At 33.9% G+C, this 24,253-nt stretch overlaps 2 protein-coding genes across 4 annotated transcripts in view; one reads left to right on the top strand and one right to left on the bottom strand.

Moving 5' to 3' along the window:
• LOC127725431 (uncharacterized) overlaps nt 1–24,253 on the top strand; it is a 103,592-nt gene that overhangs the window by 59,287 nt on the left and 20,052 nt on the right. The window contains exon 6 of one of the 3 annotated variants that reach the window (XM_052232386.1): nt 2,273–2,398. The exons of 1 other annotated variant lie outside the window; for it this stretch is intronic. In XM_052232386.1, coding sequence (XP_052088346.1) covers nt 2,273–2,398 — 126 coding nt within the window. Of the gene's footprint in view, nt 1–2,272; nt 3,035–24,253 lie in introns of those variants that run through there. One more of the 3 variants, XM_052232385.1, reaches the window with a different exon arrangement.
• The window catches only part of LOC127725975 (uncharacterized), a 44,119-nt gene continuing 28,834 nt past the window's right edge, over nt 8,969–24,253 (bottom strand). The window contains exons 4-5 of the mRNA XM_052233275.1: nt 9,456–9,743; nt 8,969–9,121 (exon numbers count right to left, since the gene is read on the bottom strand). Of these exons, the coding sequence (XP_052089235.1) occupies nt 8,969–9,121; nt 9,456–9,743 (441 nt within the window). The remainder of the gene's footprint in view (nt 9,122–9,455; nt 9,744–24,253) is intronic.

Here is a 24,253-nt window from a genome sequence, read left to right as displayed (position 1 = left end):
TTGTTTTTCGTAAATTATTTTGTTATAAATTAGACCCAACTATACGGTGTGAGTTTTTCTCATTGTTTAAGGCCGTACGGTTGCCTATAAATGCTTACATCCACTTCATTTGAACTTGGTTGGATAGTTGTCTCATTGGAAAGCATACCACATCTCCTTTTTTATATACAAACAAAACAAACTGAGTTTTACTGTGCGTATTGCTGTGTGTTTGTTTATTCTTCATTGGCTAGAGGTATAGGGGGAGGGTTGAGATTTCACAAACATGTTTAACCCCGCCGCATTTATGCGCCTATCCCATGTCAGGAGCCTCTGGCCTTTGTTACCGCTCGCAGAGAACAAGTCTTGTATGTTTTTTTTAAATTTTAGTTCATTTATGTGTTTCGGAGTTTAGTGTGACGTCCATTTTCACTGAAGTAGTACACATTTTTGTTTCGGGGCCAGCTGAAGCCCGCCTCCGGGTGCGGGATTTTCTCGCTGTGTTGAAGACCTTTTGGTGGCCTTGGGCTGTTTTATGCTCTTTGGTCGGGTTGTTGTCTCTTTGACACATTCCCCATTTCCATTCTCAATTTTAGTAAGATTTGATTATGAAATTACTATCAAGGTCGTGCTACTGATACATGGATATGGGTTAAAAGTAAAGTTTAAGTCGTCAGGGACATCTAATAACCAACAAGTATGTTAAAAGAGTATAATTCAAAGTAATTGTATTACAAAGAGAAGAAAAAATCAAAGGATTCAAAAGGACGGAGATGTAAAAAGTAAAGCCAGACCACAAAATAACAACAAAGCTATAAACATGTGCAACAAACAACCTTAAAGTTAGACAACACGAAATTATGTTAAACTAGGAATACAACTAAATTTTCAAAAATATTTTGTTGTAAAACAGGTGTAAATGAGACAACCCAAGCACCTACTAGGAAATGAATATCACAGAACAGTTCTTTTGTTGCTGTTCATCGTTTGTTTAACTTTTGACAGCTACTCGGAGGTCTTCGAAGATGAGCTAAACAGCTCCTAGCATCGAACTTAACGGCACACTTCTATAATCATTATTACGGGATACAAATATGTCTGAAGGTTTATATGGACTTATTGATAACTTGTATATGGGACTATTGAAGACTTGTCAAACAAAACTATGACTAAGAGTCTTCATTAGAAACTTTAAAAAAACATTGCAATATATTTTTTTATGAAATCCACGAATTACTAATTAGAGCAAATCAGTTCAATTATGTAAAATGTTTTTATAATTTCTTTCAGCGTTTGACGGTACTGATACGTTAACCTTAACCTGTGGTAAGGAGAACGCTACATATGGCTGCAATGATAACTTTACAATTATATCGGAGAACGTCACAGAATTTATCCTACTTGAAAAAGACAGAAGGGATAGCGCCGCCGTGAGTGGTAAGTTATAAAACTAACCTTGGCTATAGAAATACACAACACTTTTCTCTACATGTATATCCTTTTTAAAAAGTATCTCAAAGTTACGGTATTGGAAAATAATGGGGTCTAATAGTAAAATATAAACTAAGCGGCGAATCCATTATGCGTGTGGGAAGGAGGGAAGAGCAATGATTTCATTTCACTTCAGTTTTAAAAGGGTAAAAGTCGCTTATCAAATTAAAATAAACGTAGAATGTCTTAATTAAGTGGAAAATTCACATTTTGCTACGGATAAAATTTATTATACTAATTTTGCAATAACAGGTATTGTATGTATATCTTACAATTACAGCTACATGTATTTTGCAGGTAACAGTGGGGGTATCGGTACTATAATATGAGTCGTTGTAGCAATAATTGTTCTTGTGGCTTTGGCATTGCTAGCTTTTAAATTATGGAAGAGATATAAAGACAAACATACGAAGGTGATATATGTTCATATTTCTACTGATATTTACCCGTTAACAAGATCAGTGTTTTTTTTTTCTCTATATGTGTTTATAGGCAATGATGTATATACAAAGTACTTTTTAAAGCTATAAGTTATATGAGTAGACCGCGTGAGTACCTCATGGTTGTCTTCATATAAAAATAAAGGGATGTTGTATGATTGCCAATTTGACAACTATCCACCAGAGACCGAAATAACGTGGAAGTATGATCTTTTTTTCTTCATATGCATATTTGTGAATTTGTTTCATGCAATAAGCTCGTAACACTTAATTGCAGGTACTTTACTAGATAATCTTGCTTTCAATGAAATTGGAATTTTTATCACTGTGATGTTAATTTTGTTTTGTTTGTATGTTTTAAGGTGGACCCGAAACCGGATCCAAAGACAGATACGGACGATGATGATATGTTTAATAACAACGACCAAACACCAATAACAAGCCGTGCACCTGAGTCTGTACTTATCCGCATGAAAACAAATGTATAGGTCAATTAAAACACTAAGACTGCAATATTCAATTCATTGTACCAATGATCTTAAAATTGTCAATACCGCATCATTCTCTTACTGCTTGTCCCAATTCAGAATCATGTAGTTCGGTGGTTGTCGTTCTTTGCAGTCTGTTATATTTGTTTTTCGTTTATCCCTTTGTAATCAATATTGATATGGTTTTGTGGGAATTGTTTCATTTTGTTATGTCGGGACCTTTAATTACTGACAATATGGGATGGGGTTTGCTCATTGTTGAAGGTCGTACGGTGACCTATAGTTCATTAAATGCTCGTCATTTGGCAATCGCGGATAGTTGTCTCATGGCAATCATACCACGTCTCCTTATTTTATATGTATATAATATCTTAATTCATTGGCTAATTTTTATTTGAAGTATGAATAACACTGCTGCACGCTATGCATTCATCAATTTTTAACAAGTACGCTATTTATAACTTTTTATCTCCAATATTCCAGAAAAAAAAATTAAAATACATATCGTACACGGAAAACCTAATTTATTTCACATTTTAACACTACCGAAGGGATTACGGGGATGGGTATCAATGACGTTTCGTATTGGTACATACATAGTATATTTTAAACAAAAATAAAGTATACTTTATATTATTTATTTATTTTGGGACTAACTTTAAATTTCACAGAGCATGTTGTATTTTTATTTTCAAGTTATTATTTTTGAAGACATATTAGGAGAATCAGCAATGTTGCTTGTGTCAGGATCCTATTTGTTCCCACTGTATGATCTATATTGCAAGATTTAATATATTGAATAAGATACTGTTCATACAGATTATCGGTGTGTATTCTGAATCAACAAGTTTCATAACAATATTGCTATTACATTTAGGATGTGAAATCATGTTTGTAACAACATTGCCGTTACATTTAGGATTTGATATCTCGTTTGTAATAACATTGCCCTTACATTTAGGATGTGATATCCCTTTTTTAATAATATTTCCGTTACATATAGGATTTGATATCCCGTTTGTAATAATATTTCCGTTACATATAGGATTTGATATCCCGTTTGTAATAATATTTCCGTTACATATAGGATTTGATATCCCGTTTGTAATAATATTTCCGTTACATATAGGATTTGATATCCCGTTTGTAATAATACTGCTATTACATTTAGGATGTGATATCCCGTTTGTAATAATATTTCCGTTACATATAGGATTTGATATCCCGTTTGTAACAACATTGCCATTACATTTAGGATGCGATATCCCGTTTGTTACAATACTGCCGTTACATTTAGGATGTGATATCCCGTTTGTAATAATACTGCTATTACATTTAGGATGTGATATCGTGTTTGTCACAATGTGTCCGTTACATTTAGGATGTGATATCCCGTTTGTTACATTACTGCCGTTACATTTAGGATGCAATATCCCGTTTGTAATAATACTGCCGTTACATTTAGGATGTGATATCGTGTTTGTAACAAAATTGCTGTTACATTTAGGATGCGATATCCCGTTTGTAACAATACTGCTATAACAGTAAGGATGTGATATCCCTTTTGTAACAACATTGCCGTTACATGTATGATGTGATATCTCGTATGTAACAATACTGCCGTTATATTTAGGATGCGATATCCCGTTTGTAACAACATTGCCGTTACATTTAGGATGTGATATCCCGTTTGTTATAACATTGCCGTTACATTTAGGATGATATATCCCGTTTGTAATAACATTGCCGTTACATTTAGGATGATATATCCCGTTTGATATAACATTGCCGTTACATTTAGGATGATATATCCCGTTTGTAATAACATTGCCGTTACATTTAGGATGTGATATCCCGTTTGTAATAATATTGCCGTAACATTTAGGATGTGATATCCTGTTTGTAACAACATTCCCGTTACATATAGGATGTGATATCCCGTTTGTTACAACATTGCCGTGACATTTAGAATGTGATCCCGTTTGTAATAACATTTCTACAGGTACATCCTAACTTCAAAACGTCTTTGTATTTAAGAAAGAATTGTGAAGATTTTGCCGAGTAATGTGTGGTACCGAAATTCCTGTTGAAGGATAAAAACACCGTAGGAAGCAAACAAAGAAGTTTACGTGCCTTTTTTGTTTTCTAATTAATTGAATGTCCATATGGAAGTTGTGCTAAATAGTTTCCAAATGTCTGAATTATCAAACGTAAACGTTTCTCACTTCGTCTATTCAACAATGGTTTATGGTTAGATTTAAACCATGTTGTACGTGGTTTTCTGTTCGATATAACCATTGGCCTCAGACTTGTTGTCAACATTTTACCTGAGGATGGTTTAGTCAGCGATGGTATTTTTGCGAATGGGAACGTAGTTCCCATGATTTTGGCCAGCAATTTGAAATAAGTTCCTAAATAAAGCTTCAAAATCTAAATGCATTGTCCTCTAGCTCGCATTCCGGGTCATATCTCTTTTATATAGGGTAATATAATAGGTCTCATGGCAAACGTATCAATCGAAATCAACGAATTAAACATCGTATAAATCATACACAACGATCTTCTATCTATATTTAAAAACAATGGTAGGCAACAATTATTATGTCAACTGGGTCAAATATAATTAATAAATTACATGATATTTTCAAGAAGTGTGACACAATCTCGTTTTTCAGACAATCTATGAATGAAGGCGTATAATTACAGCTTGTTATGACCATATAAGAATGAGAAGCTGTGGTATGATTGCCAATGAGACAATAGGCTGTTCATGCGTATCGATAAACCTGAAGATCATAAAAGGCATTTTCTGAAAATTAGATATATTAACAGAAATACTGATTTTATCAACTTATCTAGTATATTTAATGACTCTACCATTCAAAACTTTGTACCTTCCTATTTTGATTACACAGAACCACCTATTATTTCATATACATTCAAAAACCAGCAGAAGTTTTTTTTTTAAATTATACGTCAGTAACATCAGACGTCAGTGTAGAAAATAATACTGCCCAAACACGAGACTGTCAATTGTCGAATTTTAAGTATGATCCCTATGGCCATGTTATTAATCGTTCAAGACTGAGAGGTATACAAAAAAGTTAAAAGGACCAAAACATCGTTCTCCATCTAAGATGGATTGGAACAGTTTCGTCGGGTAATAAAAGACGCTCTTTTATCGTATTGTAAAATTTGGTGTAAACGGGAAAAATCTGATAAAAAATCTCGATTCTTAATCAAATAAATGTATGAATGTTGTTGATATTCGAAAATCACATTTTGAAAAATAAATAAAAGAGTACATAATACGCCTATTTCTAGTAAAAGAAACAAACTTCAAGTACTCGCAAAGCGGTTTGTGTTTGTACCAGCCGACAAAGCAGCCAACAATGTGGTGATGGTATGACGTAAATACTACACGGAAATTCTTGAGAATGAAATTATCAATTCTTCTACATTCAGGTCCGTGCGCTCCACTGAGAGTTATATAGTAAACAATCATATCATAACCACATCACAACTTAAGGCCTCTTCTGAACATTTGAAGGTCCCTACTATGTATTGGTTACCTAAACTACACAAAAAACCTGTAAAATATCGTTTCATCTCGGCCTCTAGTAAGTGTTCTACAACTAATCTTTCAGTACTTTTAACTAGTTCCTTAACTACTATCAAAGAACTTTTCATTAACTTTTGTCATAAAACATATGAGAATAGTGGAATTAACTATACTTGGAGTGTAAAACATTCTTTGGATATTTTAGATAAATTAAGTGCTTTTGGTTGTCCTCTTGATTCTGTAGACAGTTTTAACTTTTCACTCTTTACACTACACTTCCACACAATCTTATCCAACAAAAGTTCTCCTATTTAATTAAATGGTCGTTTGAAAAATTTGATTACCAATATATTTTGCTTCAATTCACTTAAAGCCTTTTTCTCTAATGAGAAAGGTAAATATGCTAGATATACGAACTGGAGATGTGATGAGATGATTGAAGCTGTTAATTTTCTCCTTGACAACATTTATGTACGTTTCGGGAATAAAGTTTATCGACAGGTTGTAGGTATTCATATGGGCACCAATTGCGCCCCTTTAATAGCAGATTTGTTCTTGTACTGTTATGAGTCACAGTTTTTGCCCAAACTCAGTAAAGACCCGTCTAAATTCCATTTAATTGATAAATTCAACAACACTTACCGTTATCTTGGTGATATATTTACCTCAATGGACTTACTCTATATAAATCAAATATACATGATCATAATTGTCCTTTTCTAGATTGAAATAATTCAGATTTACACAGGAAACTCTACACACAAAATTACGACAACAGGGACGATTTTTCGTTCCCTATTGTTAATTTTCCTTTTTTTGGACGATGATGTTCCTTTGGCACCCTCTTATGGTGTTTATATATCACAACTCGTTCGCTATGCCCGTGTCTGTAGTGACGTTGTGGACTTCAATGAACGTAACCTATGCTTTACTGGTAAATTATTAAGTCAGGGGTTGATGCAATGATCAAATGAGTACCCCAAAAAAGGCGGAGTATACCAAGGGGACATTCAAAACTCATATGTCGATAGAAACTGACAACCCCATGGCAAAAAACGAATGACGACGAATAGACAAACAAGTTCACAAAGCCCTTCATAGGACACTTAAGATTAAGCAACACAAAACCCACCATAAACTGGGGTTGATCGCAGATGCTCCGGAAAGAGTACGAAGATCCTGTTCCACTAGAAACACCCGTCGTTTATTAATTACCATCATTAAAGTTGTTTGTCTCATCCCTCCAATAGATGTTGAATATTATTCCCATCATCATTTTAACTGGTTCGTGTGGATCAGTATCACCAATCATCACCAGTGCTAGCTTTAATATCGGCTTCCAAGACAACAATTGCACTTTTTGCAATACAATTTCACAAGATCCTGTATTTTACCCTTATCACTTTCCTTGGTTCACTCCCCATTTGTAAATCTCTGTCACGGTTGTAGAGAAATCTATGTGTTTTGTGATATAAGGCATGTATATTTACCAATCCACTTTTGTATGATGTGTTATCATCTGATTTGACTTGTCAACGTATTTTAACAGTAGCGTCACTAGTGGATCGGGAACTGATGACCCTTTTTGAAGCACCTGAGTTCACCATCGGTGTTAAAGGGGGTACGTGTTGTTCAATGCTTAGTTTCTACATAGTGTTTTGTGGACTGTTGTGTGTATTTTCGTCCTTTGTCTTTTATGATTCTTGATTAGCCCTTTGGTATCTTCTCCTTCCATTTAGACAATGACGCTTCCTTTTAAACCATGACACAGTACAATGTTTAAAACTAATATAAGTTTATTTTTTCCAAATTCTAAAAGTTCAAGAAAACTTTGCATAGGTGACATTATTCATTAGACAAAACAGATTTACAGATTATAAAAGAAAAGGATATCGTGTTGTTACCTTATGTGTGGTATTTGAATTGAACAACACCAACTCAACTTTGAGAAAGACTGAAATCATGCATAAAATTGACAATTTAAGAAAATAGCACCCTTCCGGAGCACCTGAATTAAAACCCTTTGTTTTTTTTAATTGTAAGTGTTGCATTTCGTGTTTTCAAATATATATATTGTTTCTGTCAACTAGTTTTTTTTTAATTGTAAGTGTTGCATTTCGTGTTTTCAAATATGTATATTGTTTCTGACAACTAAAGTCTTGTCTTTTTAAATTACTTATTCGATCAAGTATCTAGGCTAGAGAATGTACATCTACTGATGGTGTATGAATTTGGTAATGTCTTTGAGTGTTTGTAAGAGAAAATCTGAATGACTTAACATATATTAACATTAGTTACATGGTTGGTGTAACAAGTGGAGTAGGATCTGCTGACCCTTCCAGAAAACCTTATATAAAAATAAGAAGATGTGGTATGCTTGCCAATGAAACAACTATCCACCAGGGACCAGGCACATAACATTACTGAGTTCACACGCGGTATTTGGTGGGGTACGGCTCCGCAATCTTTAGTTTTCTTTATAGTGTTAGGTGTTCTTTTTCGATTTATGTTTCTTGACCATGATCCCCTTGGTATTTTTTCTATCCTTTTAGATAAAAAGGCAGTACAATGTTTAACTATTATAAGTTATTTTTCCAAATTTTAGAAGTTCAAGAAATTATTGGTTTGGTGACATGAGTTGTTAACATGGTTAAGCAAATGACGAATATATTTATGACGTGGGGATACTCTCTCTCTTCTTTGGCATCTCCATGCGTAGTCATAGTGCCCAAGATCGGCCATCTTGTTAGTTGTCGCAGATGTTTTTCTCAATGGAAAATGTCTAACAAATATACGACAACCTTTCTTTAAAACATCCTCTACCTCATTTTTAACGTCTGTTTTATGTAATAGTCTAGATTCCCATGATCCTTTATCCAAAGTGAACCCCTTGTTACACTTACAGTATACAACATATCGTTTACAATGTTCATGCGTTTGAACTGCGAATTCATACAGTGCTGGTTTCTGATATTGTCCATTACATATTTCTGTTTTACGATATCCTGTCAAGTCGCTCTACGTTTTTTCCATAAATGAGAGTCTGCTCCTTCTGGAAATTCGGGGGTGATTGCTAATTGCCATCTTGACCATGGGGCATCATTGAGCATAAAATTTGTCTCTGTAACGTTTTCTCTTTTCAGTTTCGGCAGATTTTTTAGCTGAAAAAGAAAAAGAAAGGAAACATTGTGTTAAATTATATAATGACTAATTTGTTTGAACGTCCATGGGATGGTATTCTTTAAATATATGCAACAAATGATATGAACGAAAGGTAAAAAACCAGAAGAGAACAAAAAAAAACAAGAAAAAGAAGATAAGTACAAAAAAGGAAGCCTATAATTAAAACGAAGACAATAATTTTGAACTCTATCTGCTTGAAGTCATTTGGTTTGTGTGTGTCGTTGTGTTTCTGTCTAATAGATGTATAATCTACATATCCTTTTACTAATTTCTTAAACAATTTTAAAATGTTCAAAATGTATATATATGTACCTTGTACTTTTCGAGGCGTTCCTCGTTCCTTCTATTCATCATTCGTTCGTGTTTAGATCTAAACCGTGTTGTTCTTGAACTGCTGCTTGGTTTTACTGTTGGATTAGTACTTGTTTTCAGTATTTTAACTGATGATGGTTTTGTCAGTGATGGTATTTTTACAAAGGGAGCTGGTGTTGATGGGGTTGTTTCCATGTCTTCTGTTTCGGTATGTCGTAGATTGCCAAATAATGCTTCTAAATCTTTGTGAACTGTTGTACCTCTGGCTCTTACTTCTGTTTCATAATTCTGGATTAAAGATAAAACATGTTAAACTATAGTGAAGTATTAGTATAACATTATGGGTTTATGTCTAGAAATGTAGAATTACTATGTGTATAGTGTTTTTGTTTTTAGCAATTCATCCATGTGCTTTGCTAATGAAACGTTTCATAAAATATGATTTCTCCAACTTTTGTTGATTGCATAAAACATTTGTTTTATTATTTATTTACCACTGTAAAAATAACATTACTATTACCTGCAATAGTATAGAGTTTCATCGTGTACTCTGTAACATATAGCCATCATAAGATCAAAAATGTTAGTAAAGTCATTTAATGTAAGGAATTTTCCGTCAGTTGCCTTGGCGATCTTGTTGAAAAAGTCTTTCGATATTCGCAGCAAAAACCGGCCATTTTTACCCATAGACAACGAATTTTTATAAAGACAGTATCTTTTTATGTTACTTGCATGTAGTTAACTATTCGATAAACAGAACTGAATCATAAAAATCATTCGTTTATTATTTTTTTCGGTCTACAGAAGAGCCCAAAGTCGGTCGAAATCAAGTATTTCACACACCACTGGGGACACATTTTCGCCGTTGTCTTTGATTACTAACAAATTACCAACCAAGTACAGAAAACCAGAGATGCAACTAATCGTCGGACCTGTCGGCCCGATTGGGCAGAAATTGAGCAGGTCCGGCAAATTGGGCTTTTGTGCAAGACCTAATGACCGGCAGGCAGTTCTCTAGGATTTTAGTAAGATTTAGCATTTTTGGTGCTAACCTATTAGTAGGGAATTGAAATTTGCCTTGTTGAAAATTTATTTATTAAAGTTAGTAAGTATGTTTACTTTAGATGATTCAAACATCAATGCTTTGTAGGTCAACTTTCGCGGTAAACAATGGGGATACATGAGATTGGGGAGAAAACGGCAGTTTTCATTTTTTCTGTAACTGTAACTGTATTGCGAATCTTCTTCCAATAATGGAGCACCTCAATTGATGAGTAATTATCCACCAAAATAAAAGTTAATGTATCTGAACACTTAAAATGTGACATTTATTGTATGAAAAATAGTCTTCCATTAAAACAAAATTTTGTGTATCAACATAATGGTAAAAAAATTATAAAATTTTCAAATGTTGCTTTTTGAAGTTTAAACATATTTATTCATGCAATTTACAAATATATCAAAATATACAAGGATAACAAAAAGTAAGATCTGGAAACAAGCTGCACACAGCCTATATCAATCTGATTGATTTTTGTAAGTACATGTATCCCTGTGATGAGAGTTGTAACTGGGAACTTTAAAGAGGGAAATTTAAAACTGAATTGACTTTTCAGTCCTCACTTTCCTGAAAAAGTTGTAATCAATTAAAAATCCTAGAGCACTGTCAAAAAAGATGGAGAATGGCCCTAGCCTGATGTTCAGTGGTACACAATAAAAAAATTTTTAAATATTGTAGTAATTATTAAATAAAAGAACTCAACTGAATTTTAGATATTTTCTAAAAATAATCCACTAAAGCAGCTGTCGCTGTAAAGACATCCTATCTCCGTTCTCTTACTGTATAAAAAGCTGATATAAAAAAAATGTAGGTCTGGCAAAAATTTGATGGGTCTGACAAAACTTGCTACCCTGTAGGCCCTGACAGAAAAAAAAACTGTTTGCATCTCTGGAAAACGGAACAAAAAGTTGTACTATTCAGTTTTTTAGATTAAATCATATTAAAAATTATTTATTATATTAAAAAAAAACGAAAAAGAGTTTGCTAAATTAAATGACTGCGCATGCGTGATTTTCAAGCAAAAATTTTTTTTTTTTTTAATTATAAGATGATCCGTGGGTGCAAGACTGAAGAGATCAGAAGAACTAAAGATATTCCCACAGATATAAGCTACCAATAGATAACTCACAATGTATATATGATATTTAATACCGTCTCATATGCAACACTGAATATACGTCATTGATTGAATGGCTGCAGTCCATTCCTGATTGGCATTATTTTTGGATAACAGAACATTTACTCCTTTAAAAAAAATAAAGGATATTTTACCCTATGATTGATTTTCCTTGTGCTTATTTCGAGATGTCCGTATTCACAAACTGAATTTTGCGTGAATAACGATTTCTGCTAAATATCACCAGTGACCGTTTTTATATACTAATTCTACATACTCCCCTGATTGACGGTAAAGGGCGTCTGTAATCAATATGACAACAGACCTTCTACAGTTGCCGTAGGCGTAGGGTCCTTTTTTTTTGTTCCTGAAAGTGATCTGCAGCGGGTGTCTTGCGGTAGTCCGTGTTTCTCATTTGTTTTGTAGTTTTCAGTGTTGAATGTTGTAGAATGTATATGACTTTGTGGGTCTAGTTTATCTAATAAAATATACTAACTTATTGACAACGTATACAAGCCTTGCAAGAAGCAGGACCTGCTTACCTTCCGGAAAGTCTGAAGTCGTCCAAGTTTTTTTGGGTTTCGTGTTTCTCGTTTGTGTTGAATGTATCTTGTTTATCGTTATTGTATTTGGATTTAGTTTCTTGGATATCTTTTGCTTTACTCTGATTCGATTTAGACAGGTTTTTCTTCTTATTGGCGGATTTCAATCGTTTCGTCTTGTCATCTTCTACCTTTTGGAGTCGTTTTGCTTCCCTTTCCTCTTTTCTGCGCTTGATGCCATCCTCCTTTTCAATTTGTTCATCTGCTTTTCTTTTCAGTTCATTCCTCATCTCTTCCTCTGTGTAAATTCGAGCACCAGTTAATCTTTTATTCTTTTGTTTACCTGTTTTTGTAATGTCTGTCGGGACCAATATATCCTGCAGATTTTTATCCAACAGTACAGCCTTAACCAAAGGATTTGTTACCAAACGGCCGCATTTATTACATACATCGTCTGCAGGGTTCGTCAGGAAGTGTCTTCCTCGTCATTTTCATTAGTGTTGTTATGACTAGGTCTGATGAAGGACTTGTCTATCGCTTTGCTGTTGAAAGGGTGCTATCCAGTTTTTCTAAAACCGAGTTTGACTAGATGCGGGGGCCACGCTTTATCCTGTGCCTGCTCCAACACTATTGCAAACTTATTTTTCTTAATAACCATGTCTGCCTTAACCAAACCAATGTTCAGGGCAAGATCACTGTAGGTACTTCTAAGGGGGTGAAATATTTGATCTAAAGGTTGTAAAAAGTGTGATGTGTGCGGCGGAATACCTAATATCTCTATGTCATTCTCTATGGCCATGTCTATAACTTTCAATGATAAATGAGAACTATGATTATCTAGAACCAATAGGTTTGGGCGTCTCATACCAATGTTAGGTATATATATTCTTGAAAACCAATCTTTAAATAAACCTCTTGTTATGTAATCATTTTCCGATCTAGAGAAGATCCAATTTGAAGGCATTTCAGAGGCGTAACTTCCGGAAGGTAGGGATTTGGTATATATCAGCATGTTTGGAATAAAAGTACCAGCCGCTGATGCACATGCTAAAACTGTAATGTTGTCGTAATCCGTCATTTGTTGTCTGTATGGGTTTTTTGTTCCTGTTGTAGCTATAATATTTTGTTTGAATGGCTCAGTTTCCTTCCCAAAGCCGGCTTCGTCGGCATTCCAGATTTGGGCGGGTTTGTCTGTAAGGCCAAGTTTTTCAATAGTTGTGTTGAGTAATGTAAAGTAATTGTCAATTACTTGTTGTCATGAAACATCTACTCTTGGTCTTGCGAGAGACGTTGCGGTTCTGAAAGAAAGATTATGTCTTTTCATAAACCTTTGGCACCATTTCTTTGACGAGGAAGATTTCGAGGAAGAGCCTGTTTTTTTTTTTTGACTATTGAAAACGCAAAAATTTGTAAAATCTTTCTCGTAAGTCCGAATCCTTTCACACATGTACTTGACGTAATTTGCAAGGGATGAATCTCCTGTGATTGTGTTAAGTAGGGTTTTTGTCCATTCTTTTTGCCTATTGTGCTTTTCCCCTTAAGGTAGTCATCTAATGTTTTCCTTGGGATGTCGAATCGTTTTGACGCTCGGGTGTATGTTAGGAAGCCCCTTTTTATTTGGTCCACTGCTTCGCATAACTGTTCATGTGTATATTTCTTGTATTTCTGTCTAGCAATCTAAAATGAAAATTGGTTTAGTGATGACACAGTACATAGATTGCAGATATGTTGTAAGAACAGGCTATGTTTTAGTTAGACGATGCATACTGGCGATCTCTTATAAGTATCACATTTAACATAGAATGTACGATATATGAGGGTATGGAAGGGGGTTTCTTAACTTCTGTATTCTTTATTTTTTTTTTCGTTCATTATTTTTATGCCCCGATCACGTATGTGAAAGGGGAATATAGTTTTACCCTTGTCCGTCCGTCTGTCCGTACGTCCGTACGTCCCGTTCTTGGTTAAGTTTTGCGTTTAGGTCAGTTTCTCAGATACTAGACATGGTGTAACATTGATACTTGGTCAGTGGATAGGTCTTGGGTTCACTAATCATTTTGTCACTTTGACCTACATTTTACACATGAATGACTCTGGTTAAATTTGGCATTTTTTAGTGCATTTCTCATAAGCTAGTCATATTTTGTCAATGGACAGGTCTTGGGTAGTACTAAATACATGTAGTTCACTGTTAATAAGGTCACTCTGACCTACATTTTACACATAAAATTCTGCTTTTAAATCAAAATGATGAACGATCGGGGCATACCGTGTCTCATAGACACACTCTCTAGTTTATCTTTAACATAATGGTCATTCTGTGATTACTTGATTACTGTATCCTGGATATTGTTTATTCAGTAATCAATATTTTTTACCAATTATCAATTTTTTATTTTTTGCCGTTATTCTCTACTTTTTTATTTAAGCAGTCTTTTATTCTCTAATCTTTATTTTATTTTACCCATTGTTATCTATTCTGTTAACCCCATCCACATCCTCATATATTTGAACTAAAGGCTCCCAGGAGCCTGAATCGCTCACCTGGATACCCGAGCCTACATGATTCAGAGCTGTCTCAAAACCAACAAAAGTAGACCTTTAAGGGGCCATAACCCAACCATTGTTACTTGGATATTGGCAACACTTGGCAAGCAAGAATATCATATCATGCAATGTTGGTCATTTGTAGGTTACGACTTTTTCCATATCTATAATTGTTTCAGAGATAATTGGCCAAAATACACGTCTGATTCCTATGTTCTATTTTTAGCAACAGCGGTCATGTTTGTTGGTTGACGGACAAAATCGACACAATTTTTAAAAACGATACCCTAGTAATGGTTGTGGCCAAGTTTGAGCCCAATCACTTCAGTAGTTCCAGAGAAGAAGATTTTTTGAAAAAGTTAACGACAACGACGACAGACGCCAAGTGATGGCAATAGCTCACGTTAAATTGAGACGTATATAAATTTGTAAACCAATTTTGTTAATGATGCCGCTGCAACTTCCCCTTAATTGTAAGTATCTATAGACTGAAACCAATACGCCTTTGTCCAAGAGTGTCTTATTTGTTCCCGGGTTCGACTGCCCGTCATTTTGTATAACACTTGGACAGCACTTCTGTTGTCGACACAACTTTTCGTTTATTCCAAATGATCATACATGTCTCATAATAAAAATGAGGGTATTGATTCGGGGTGGGGGGTGGGGGGTTACATTTCTGTATCTTAATCGCTCATTTTATTTTAATCGGTCAAAGCAGAGATTTTTAACACATATGTCGCTAGTCAAAAGCAACTTGAGTTATCGCCCGACATTCAGAAAGGAGTGACGGACGACCAGATATTGTGATTACAAAAGGGAGCCAAAAATAAAGTTTAAGTTTAAAATTATTCTGCACTTTCTTTATTTCTCTCTTTTCTCCAATCACTATACTTTAACCCAATTGTTTAGTTTTAAGTAGTTCTTCATATGTTCTAGTTCATCTAACACTATTTTTAGGGGTCATTTTTATATGTTATTTGTTGGTTTGGCCATCATTCCCTTTCTCTCTCTCTAGCCCCTTCCCCCCTTATTCCACATGTATCTCTATTCTGTTCAGGGGCGGAACCGGGATTTCTGACTAGAGGGGGGCGGCGCAAAATATTTTTTTCCGCCGAGTGGAGCGAGGCTTGGATTTTGGATTTTTTAATTTGGGGGGGGGGGGGGGGGGGGGGGGGGATAACTTTTTTTGTGAAAAGAATGTAGGATATTTGTTTACAGTGTGTGTTAAGGAGATATTCCTCCGAGCGTAGCGGGGCTGATTTTTTTTTGGAAAATATTATTAAAAAATCAAAATTTCAAGCTAAAAAATCATATTTTTTTCAATTTTAGGCCCAGGCGCTTGGGTCAAGGATTAAGGAGGGGAAATTTTTCGTCGCCGGTAATTTTTTGTCGATGTCGATAAATGTAGGAAATGAAGATAAATTCAGGAAAATAATGACAACAATTTTATAAAATCCTTGACCCAAGCGCCTGTGATTTTAGAGGAATAATAGTTATCTCGTACCAATGTCAACTCGTACCACTAAAAACAAACTCGTACCACTGCAAACTCGTACCACTACTAACTCGTACCATACTAAATCCTACCATTGTAAACTCGTACCAACACATTGAAATGCATTCAAATGGTGTTTAATAATAAATATATATTTAAATTTTACTCAATACCTCTTAGGTCTGTAAAAAGTATGACAATGACCAATTTGTAGCTTATTTTTCCTTGGCTAATTGGATAGAGAAAACTGTGGCAGATTGGCTTTGTTGTCTCCCTTGAACAGTTCATTCATTTAACTTTTACTGACAGCTATTCGATTTAATTTTTAATCATTACAAATTAGTAACATTGAATAGATTTTGGTAGTCATAATTGTTTCTAAAAGGAATTTTATTTAATAAGGGAATTTATTTATATTGTTTTAAAAGGTTTAAAATTGTTTATGACCAACATTTAGAAAGTATGAAATTTATCTATAAACAATATTCAGATCTCACCTGAACATTTCGACCATGCTTTCTTCTCAATTGTACGGAAAGATAACAAAAAATTATACGAAGGTCATACCAAATCTTCCGCATTGTCATAAATCTTCTGTAGCCGTAGATTGGCTTCTCTCTTTAAAGAAGGTAAACAATTGATATATGAAATTTATAACGGTGTGTCTAATAACATTGTGACTGGTAGGCATAATGGTAGGCAGAATAACAAAGAATAAGTGTCTTTTTGATGCTTTATTTACCACAATTTCAACAACATATTTGTTGTATAAAAATTTAACAAAACATCAAATATTACTATATGTTTTTGTCGGGGTCTAACTAGAGAATGGCACCATATACAATTGTCTCCCATTTTATGAAATTATGAAATTAATATATTAATTAACATGGTTATTAAGAAATAACATTCATATTTTTGTCTTAGTTTTAATTAAAATCTGGTATAAAATTCAAAGAATTTCAACTTTTTTTTATAAAGATTAAAAAAAAAAATCATAACATATTCGTATAGGGCCTATTAGATATATTTTCTAAGGTACGAGTTTGCATTGGTACGAGTTCTGAATGGTACGACTTCGCAGTGTTACGAGTTTACGTTGGTACGAGTTGACTTTTAGTGGTACGAGTTGACGTGGTACGAGTTTGCAAAAATATGCGCATGCTCGAATAATTGGTGGTGGTTTGAATTTGGGAGAGGAAAATTTTCATTGAAATTGATATTTTTTAGAAGATATATTGTGACAGGAACATTGCAAATACATCCCTTTATTACACCTAACACTGGCGGAATACTTTTATAAACTTTTTATGCGTCTTATTTGATATATAAACACTAAAACCAATCTGGCAGTTGCGAGCCCATCCATAAACCGCATGTCATGGCGGCCATTTCTTAAATTTTTTTAGATAGTCTGTATGCACCCATCAATAATCATCTCCCTGAATTAGAGTTGTAATAGAATCCAATTTTTATAAATTACAGTGGAACTTTCTACGTTATTCAGGAGGTGAAAATCTTGTGTTATTGTTTTACCGAATAAAACATTTTTATCAATTCATGACTGTAAATATATAGTCTGCAGATATCATATATTGTCTTCAAACAAAAGTGAATGACATTTTTTTTATCATAACCGACTTTTACCAGTCAATAGAGCTTTGTGTATATAACCTGTACTGCCTGCCTTCTACATATATCCAGCCTGCTTATATAACCAGTAGATAGCTTTGCCTTACCCGTACATGTGTATACTCTTGCACGCTTTTGAATATAACCTATATAATAACTTTAGATTGCATAATACAACTCATGACAGAATATAAGTTGTTGAAGTATTTGCGTGAACCTATTGTACCACCTCCTGGTCAACGCCTATTAACTCCAGTAGTTCTTACTGACAGTAAGGGATATTGGGTCAGCAAACATTGTACTATCCCCACAGAAAACACAATCAAGTGGTGGTTCAGGTCTGGACGTACCTCAACACAAGGACTTGAATGGTTAAATAGCAATCTAGACTCCAAGATTGGTCAGCTTGACAATATATCTCTCTATATATGGTTAGGGACGTGCGACCTTACATCCTATGACGGAAAATTCATATCATTACGGTCTGAGGAACAAGACACAATCAAAACACTTACTGATAACTATCAACATATTATTGAACTTTTTAGAAACTATCCAGGTTGTAAACTCACCTTCTTACAACTCCCACCATACTCTATATATGCTTGGAATAAATATAAACAACATCCAGAGCTAAAGCAATTTATAGAACAAGACATCAAACTTTTAAAACAATACACAGAGATCAATGAGCATATTGGCAACCTCAACAGGACACTTGGATCAATTACACCAAATTTCGCATCAGATATCTATCATAAAGTAAACAAAAAAAATATCAGACAATAAACGTAAAGCATCTGATCACTATAACTTTAACTTGTACCGTGACGGAATACATCCAGACACGAACCTAGCAAGAGTGTGGCTACGTAAGATCACAAAACAGGCAATATTTGACTGTTGGTAAATTGACCTATAGGTACTAGCGATCAGGGTGGGAATCTCCACAGGTATCGCTGGTCTTATAGACAATTTCAATACTAGAAAATTTTATAATTATACAAGATGGCTTTAGTTAAAAAACCGAACTTAAAACATTCAAAAAGTGACAGCAAGCTTTATATTGGAAAAACTTATGAGAACAGATATGTGTTAAATATCGAAAAATCTTTAAAGAAAAAATTTGAGACTACACAGAGATCTGAGATTGAATATTCATATACAGGCGGGGGTATAACTGCTAAACTGGATACAGTATCCTTTGAACTATTCATATATGCATGTGAAACATACTTTGATACATGTAATAAAACAACTGCCAAGGACAAAACCGGCAACAAGGTACAATATACCTATCAAATCACTGACTCGACAAACTTGAGCTTCACAATCAATGCTTATGTAACAAAATGTACACTACTGATAAATGGAAAAGATGCTCATCAATTCATACTTCAACATGCTCAAGAAATTCACAAAATTATGAGTAACACACAGATAAATGGAGCAAAAATTAATATAGAAATGTTAAATTAAAATCTGGCAATAAAACTTAAAGAAGCACTAAACTCTTTACAACAGAATAAAGTCATTGATAAAAATCTAGACAAAGAACAAGGGAAGCAACATGAACTCCAGCAAGATGAAAAGTGCTTTAAATGTAAACGCCATTGTCGAACAAGATCTGTCATGTGTAAAAACAATCACTGGGTCCATTATAAATGTGACAAACTAGCTGAAAAAGAAATTGAAGAAATAGAACAAAGTGTACATATCTATGTGTGTAAAATTTGCATAAATGAAGAGTTTGATACAAGAAACAACTTTGAACAGTTAGCAATATTACATAATGACTGTGCTATTAATAATCCAGAATTGTCAATAGCTGACATGATTTTACAAGAAGAAATTCAATGTAATGCCTGCAATAATTTTGAACAAAGTGTTGAAAACAGATGCTTAATATGTGACATGCCATTTCATGACAATTGTATAGATAATGATACTCAAAAATGCTACTCATGTATAGGGTTAGCTGAACAGAGAGACCTCAGTGGCAAAACCCAACAACAAACACATTACCAAAATCTGTAGAAATAGAGACAACTTACATTAATGAATCAGGACCAGTTGACATTTCTCTTGAAACTACTCCAAAATATATTCAACCTGAATTTAGAGCTACTGTTGGTACTGCACAAAGAGATGAAATACGCCAAAAGACACAACCTGAATTTCCGAATTCTTCACATCTGATCACTGATCACTGATGGTTCTACATATACTGTTACAGCTGATAAAAACAAGCTAGATGAAAATCACAAAATTCGTATGAAGGAATTAAAACAATTAGAACAAAAGTTGAAAAAAAGAGAAGAACAATTAAAAATGAAAGAAGCCATGATTAATGAAAATATGAAGGAAAAAACAAACATCTTAGATAGATTACATAAAGCAGAATTTCGAAATTTAGAACTGGAAAATACAGTTAAAACTCTGTACACCAAAATAGAGTCTTTTCAGAACAGGCAAAATCAACATCCTCCTGAACACCAAAATACGACTAGCACTGAAACTGATGACCTTGTGATTGGTATACGAGAAAAAGTGACAAAATATGTACTTAGTAAAGTTGATGATGAAATAAATAAACTTCAAAATGAAAATAAAAATACCAACAATGATACTCTCAATAGACAAAGTCAAACATCATATGATTACAAGGAAATGTATCCTTCAAACCAACAACTATACTATAGAGATAGCAGCTATAACCAAAACTATGGTGAACCACCAACAACTACATGTAATCAGTACAGTATGTATGGAACGCAGTTCAGTGAACCCAATCAATACTGGTACCGATCAGAAAATGAAGATAGGAAGTATCAGAAACATGATCAAAGAGAGACATCTAGTCAATACTCATATCAAACAAAACTAGAAACCCGAAACATCTGCAAGGATAACTTAATAGAAGTTGTTCCAAATTGGACAAACAAAGAAAATGTTCAAAACCACATATCTGTTCAAAATAATACAACACAACATTTAAGAGCTAATGATCAGAATACATACCACTCGAGGCATATCGATCAGCAAACAATAGATAATCAGTATAGAAAAATAGGACAACCATTGTACTACCAACCTACAAGTTATACAGATCATTTTTTATACCATCCAAGCCTCAACCAGACACCGCACTAAATGACAATCCACGTACATATGTAAATAGTAACTGTACAAATAACGTTTTAGATTTTAATGATTGTGAGTAGAAAAATATGAAAGTTCTGAGTTTTAACTGTAAAAATATTTTAACTTGTGGTCCATTCTTCAGAGAGATGAAGGAAGATGTAGATATTTATTTACTTCAGGAACATTGGTTGTTTGATTGTCAACTCAACATGTTGAATGAAATTCACTCTAAATATATAGGAATAGGAAAATCGGTTGACACTGATGACCCTCTGCCTCCAATACAAATGCCGAGAGGATACGGTGGGGTGGCAATATTGTGGCGAAAAGAACTAGACCCCTTAATTTCGACTTTGAAAGCAGGAAATAGTAGAATTCAATGCACTGAAATAGAAGGAGATCCTAACATCATCATTGTTTCCTTATATCTACCATGCAAAGGACCCACTAACAGTACACAAGAGCTACTAGAGTGTATAGACCAACTAAATGAGATTGTATGTACATACTCCAATACTCATCAGATAATTATAGGAGGAGACTTTAATGAAGACATAATTAATGGTGCTTCCTCTCAAAGAAAGAAATATATCAATGACTTTATGCAAGACCATGAGCTATCTTCAAAAGAAACTGGACTTACCTTTATACATTCAAATGGAAAAGATGCCACTGCCATTGACTTTATTCTTTATCAAAACAAATATTCAGAGAACATAAAAGATATACAGAAACTAAATGTAACTTCAAATGTTTCGGACCACTATCCTCTGTTATTGTCTGTTTTACATCATCAGAAAAAGCTCAATATTACTAAAAACTCTCAAACATCTGCAAAAACATTTAACAAAAGAATAAAATGGGACAAAATTGATACAGGAAAATATGCAAGCCTCATCTCTACAGAGATTAGCTCAACAAAATGTAAAATACAAAATCGTGAAGACCTTGAGAGCGGATTCAACACTTTAAATAACATCATAATTAAAGCTACAAAAGATATTGCTCCTAAATCAAAAAAAGGAAAAAAGAAGCCAAAATTACAAGTGATGAATGAGGAAATCCGTAAAGCTATCAGTAACAAGAAAATTGCGTTCTATAATTGGAAAAGTAACGGAAGCATTAATGATCCGCACAACTACTACCTGAAACAAAAAAAGCTAACAACTTACGAACTGAGGAAGCAATGTCGCTTAGAAATAGCAATTAGAAGAATAAATGAGAGGCAAAAACTAATTGATTCTAAAGTCACAGATACCAAAACGTTTTTTAGAATGATTAGAAATCAAAGAGGAAAAATGTTAAAACATATAGATGAGCTCAATGTTGATAATCAAATTTATAACAGTGACAACCAAATTATTAATGGCTGGCATATACATTTTGGAGAACTAGCTAAAAAGTCTGTCAATACAAAGTTCGATCATAAATATTTGGAAAATGTTGAAAAAGAAGTTAAAGTTATATCTGATATTTGTCAAAATAGATATATTCATATGCAAGTGACTGATGAAGAATTAGAAAAAGCAATATCAAGTTTGAACAAAAACAAAGCAGCAGACATTTATGGAATCACAGCAGAAAATATTATATATGGTGGTGAAGATCTGAAAGCTTATATACGTGAACTAATAAATATGTCATTTAAATACTGTTATGTTCTAGACCTACTCAAAATTGGCACATTATTTCCAATATTTAAAAACAAAGGCAATATTAAAGATGCTAGTAACTACCGTGGAATTACTGTCACTCCAACCTCATCGAAAATAATAGAAAAGATCTTGAAACTAAGAGAAAATATAAAAATTATCGAATCTCAAAACCCGTTACAAAGTGGATTCACAGAGTATACCACCCCACTTATGTTTGAACTCATCATAGAGGAGTTTGAGAGAGAAAATAAAGACCTAAAAAGACCAACTTACATAGCTATGCTTGATGGGAAATCAGCCTTTGATGTAGTAGTACATGCAAACCTCATTAGAAGACTCTTCCAAATTGGAATATCTGATCAATCTCTACTAATGATACAAAATCTTTACCAAAATGCTGCTACATGTATTAAATGGAATGGTCATCTTTCGGAACCTTTCTTAGTAGAACAAGGAGTACGTCAAGGTGGAGCTATATCTGCTGACTTGTATAAAGTATATGTCAACCCTTTATTGAACCTCTTGTGTGAAACAGGACTCGGCGGAAAAATTGGTAACATAAACTGTTGTGCACCTACCTGCGCTGATGATGTTGCTATTATAGCAACAAATCCACTAGAGATACAGTCCATGGTTGATATTGCAGTTGACTTCAGTCGAAGAGAAGGATACTTATTACAACCAACTAAAAGTGTAATACTGCCAGTAAGAACAACCTCAAAAACAATAGAAACTGGAGAAGGATTTTGGAATATGGATGATAAGCCAATGCCAGTAGTTAAAACAGCAACACACATTGGAATACATAAATCAGAAAATAAACTCAGTCCAGTTAACAGTTGAAGAAAACATCAAAAAAGCAAGACGCACTTTATATAGTTTAATGGGATCAGGTCTACATGGAACCAACGGTTTGGACCCAGAAACAATTCTCTCACTAGTTAAAACTTTTGTACTACCTATTCTTACTTATGGACTAGAAATTTTGATCCCAAAAGGAAAATCTCTAACAACTCTTAATCTTTACCACAAGAAATTATTAAAACAGCTACTATCATTATCTACAAATACAGCAGACCCAGCCATTTATATACTCTCTGGCATGATACCTATTGAAGCTGAGTTACATATCAAACTTTTGACATTATTTGGGACCATCACGAGATCAGAAAAAACTTCAAATGTGTGGAGAATAGCGGAAAGGCAGCTTAAATTAAAATCTTTCAATAGTAACAGTTGGTTCATTGATATTAAAAAACTCTGTTTGTTATATAATAATTGATATGGGAAGTGAACTTTTAGCAAAATCTTGCTTTGTAGAGGAAGTAGACTTAGTTCAGCTAATAGTTAATCCCTTCTACTATACTGTGGATAAATGTAACAATGAAATTGTTCTAAATATTACTGGACAACTAGAGAGTGTGTGTAGACAGCTTATTAACAATCTGCATATGAAGCGGTATGAACTACTAACCAAACAACAAAAATGTGAAAAGAAAAACAATCTTTCATGAGGAGTAAATATAAAGTAAACTATATATGACATTAAGCTGATGATCAGGGTGGGAATCTCCACAGGTATCATCATTTGTAATCGAATAAAATA

Source organism: Mytilus californianus, unplaced genomic scaffold (assembly GCF_021869535.1).
Source record: "Mytilus californianus isolate M0D057914Y unplaced genomic scaffold, xbMytCali1.0.p SCAF_15, whole genome shotgun sequence".
In the NCBI taxonomy this organism is placed as follows: domain Eukaryota; kingdom Metazoa; phylum Mollusca; class Bivalvia; order Mytilida; family Mytilidae; genus Mytilus; species Mytilus californianus.
This window is presented reverse-complemented; position numbering and strand designations above follow the sequence as displayed.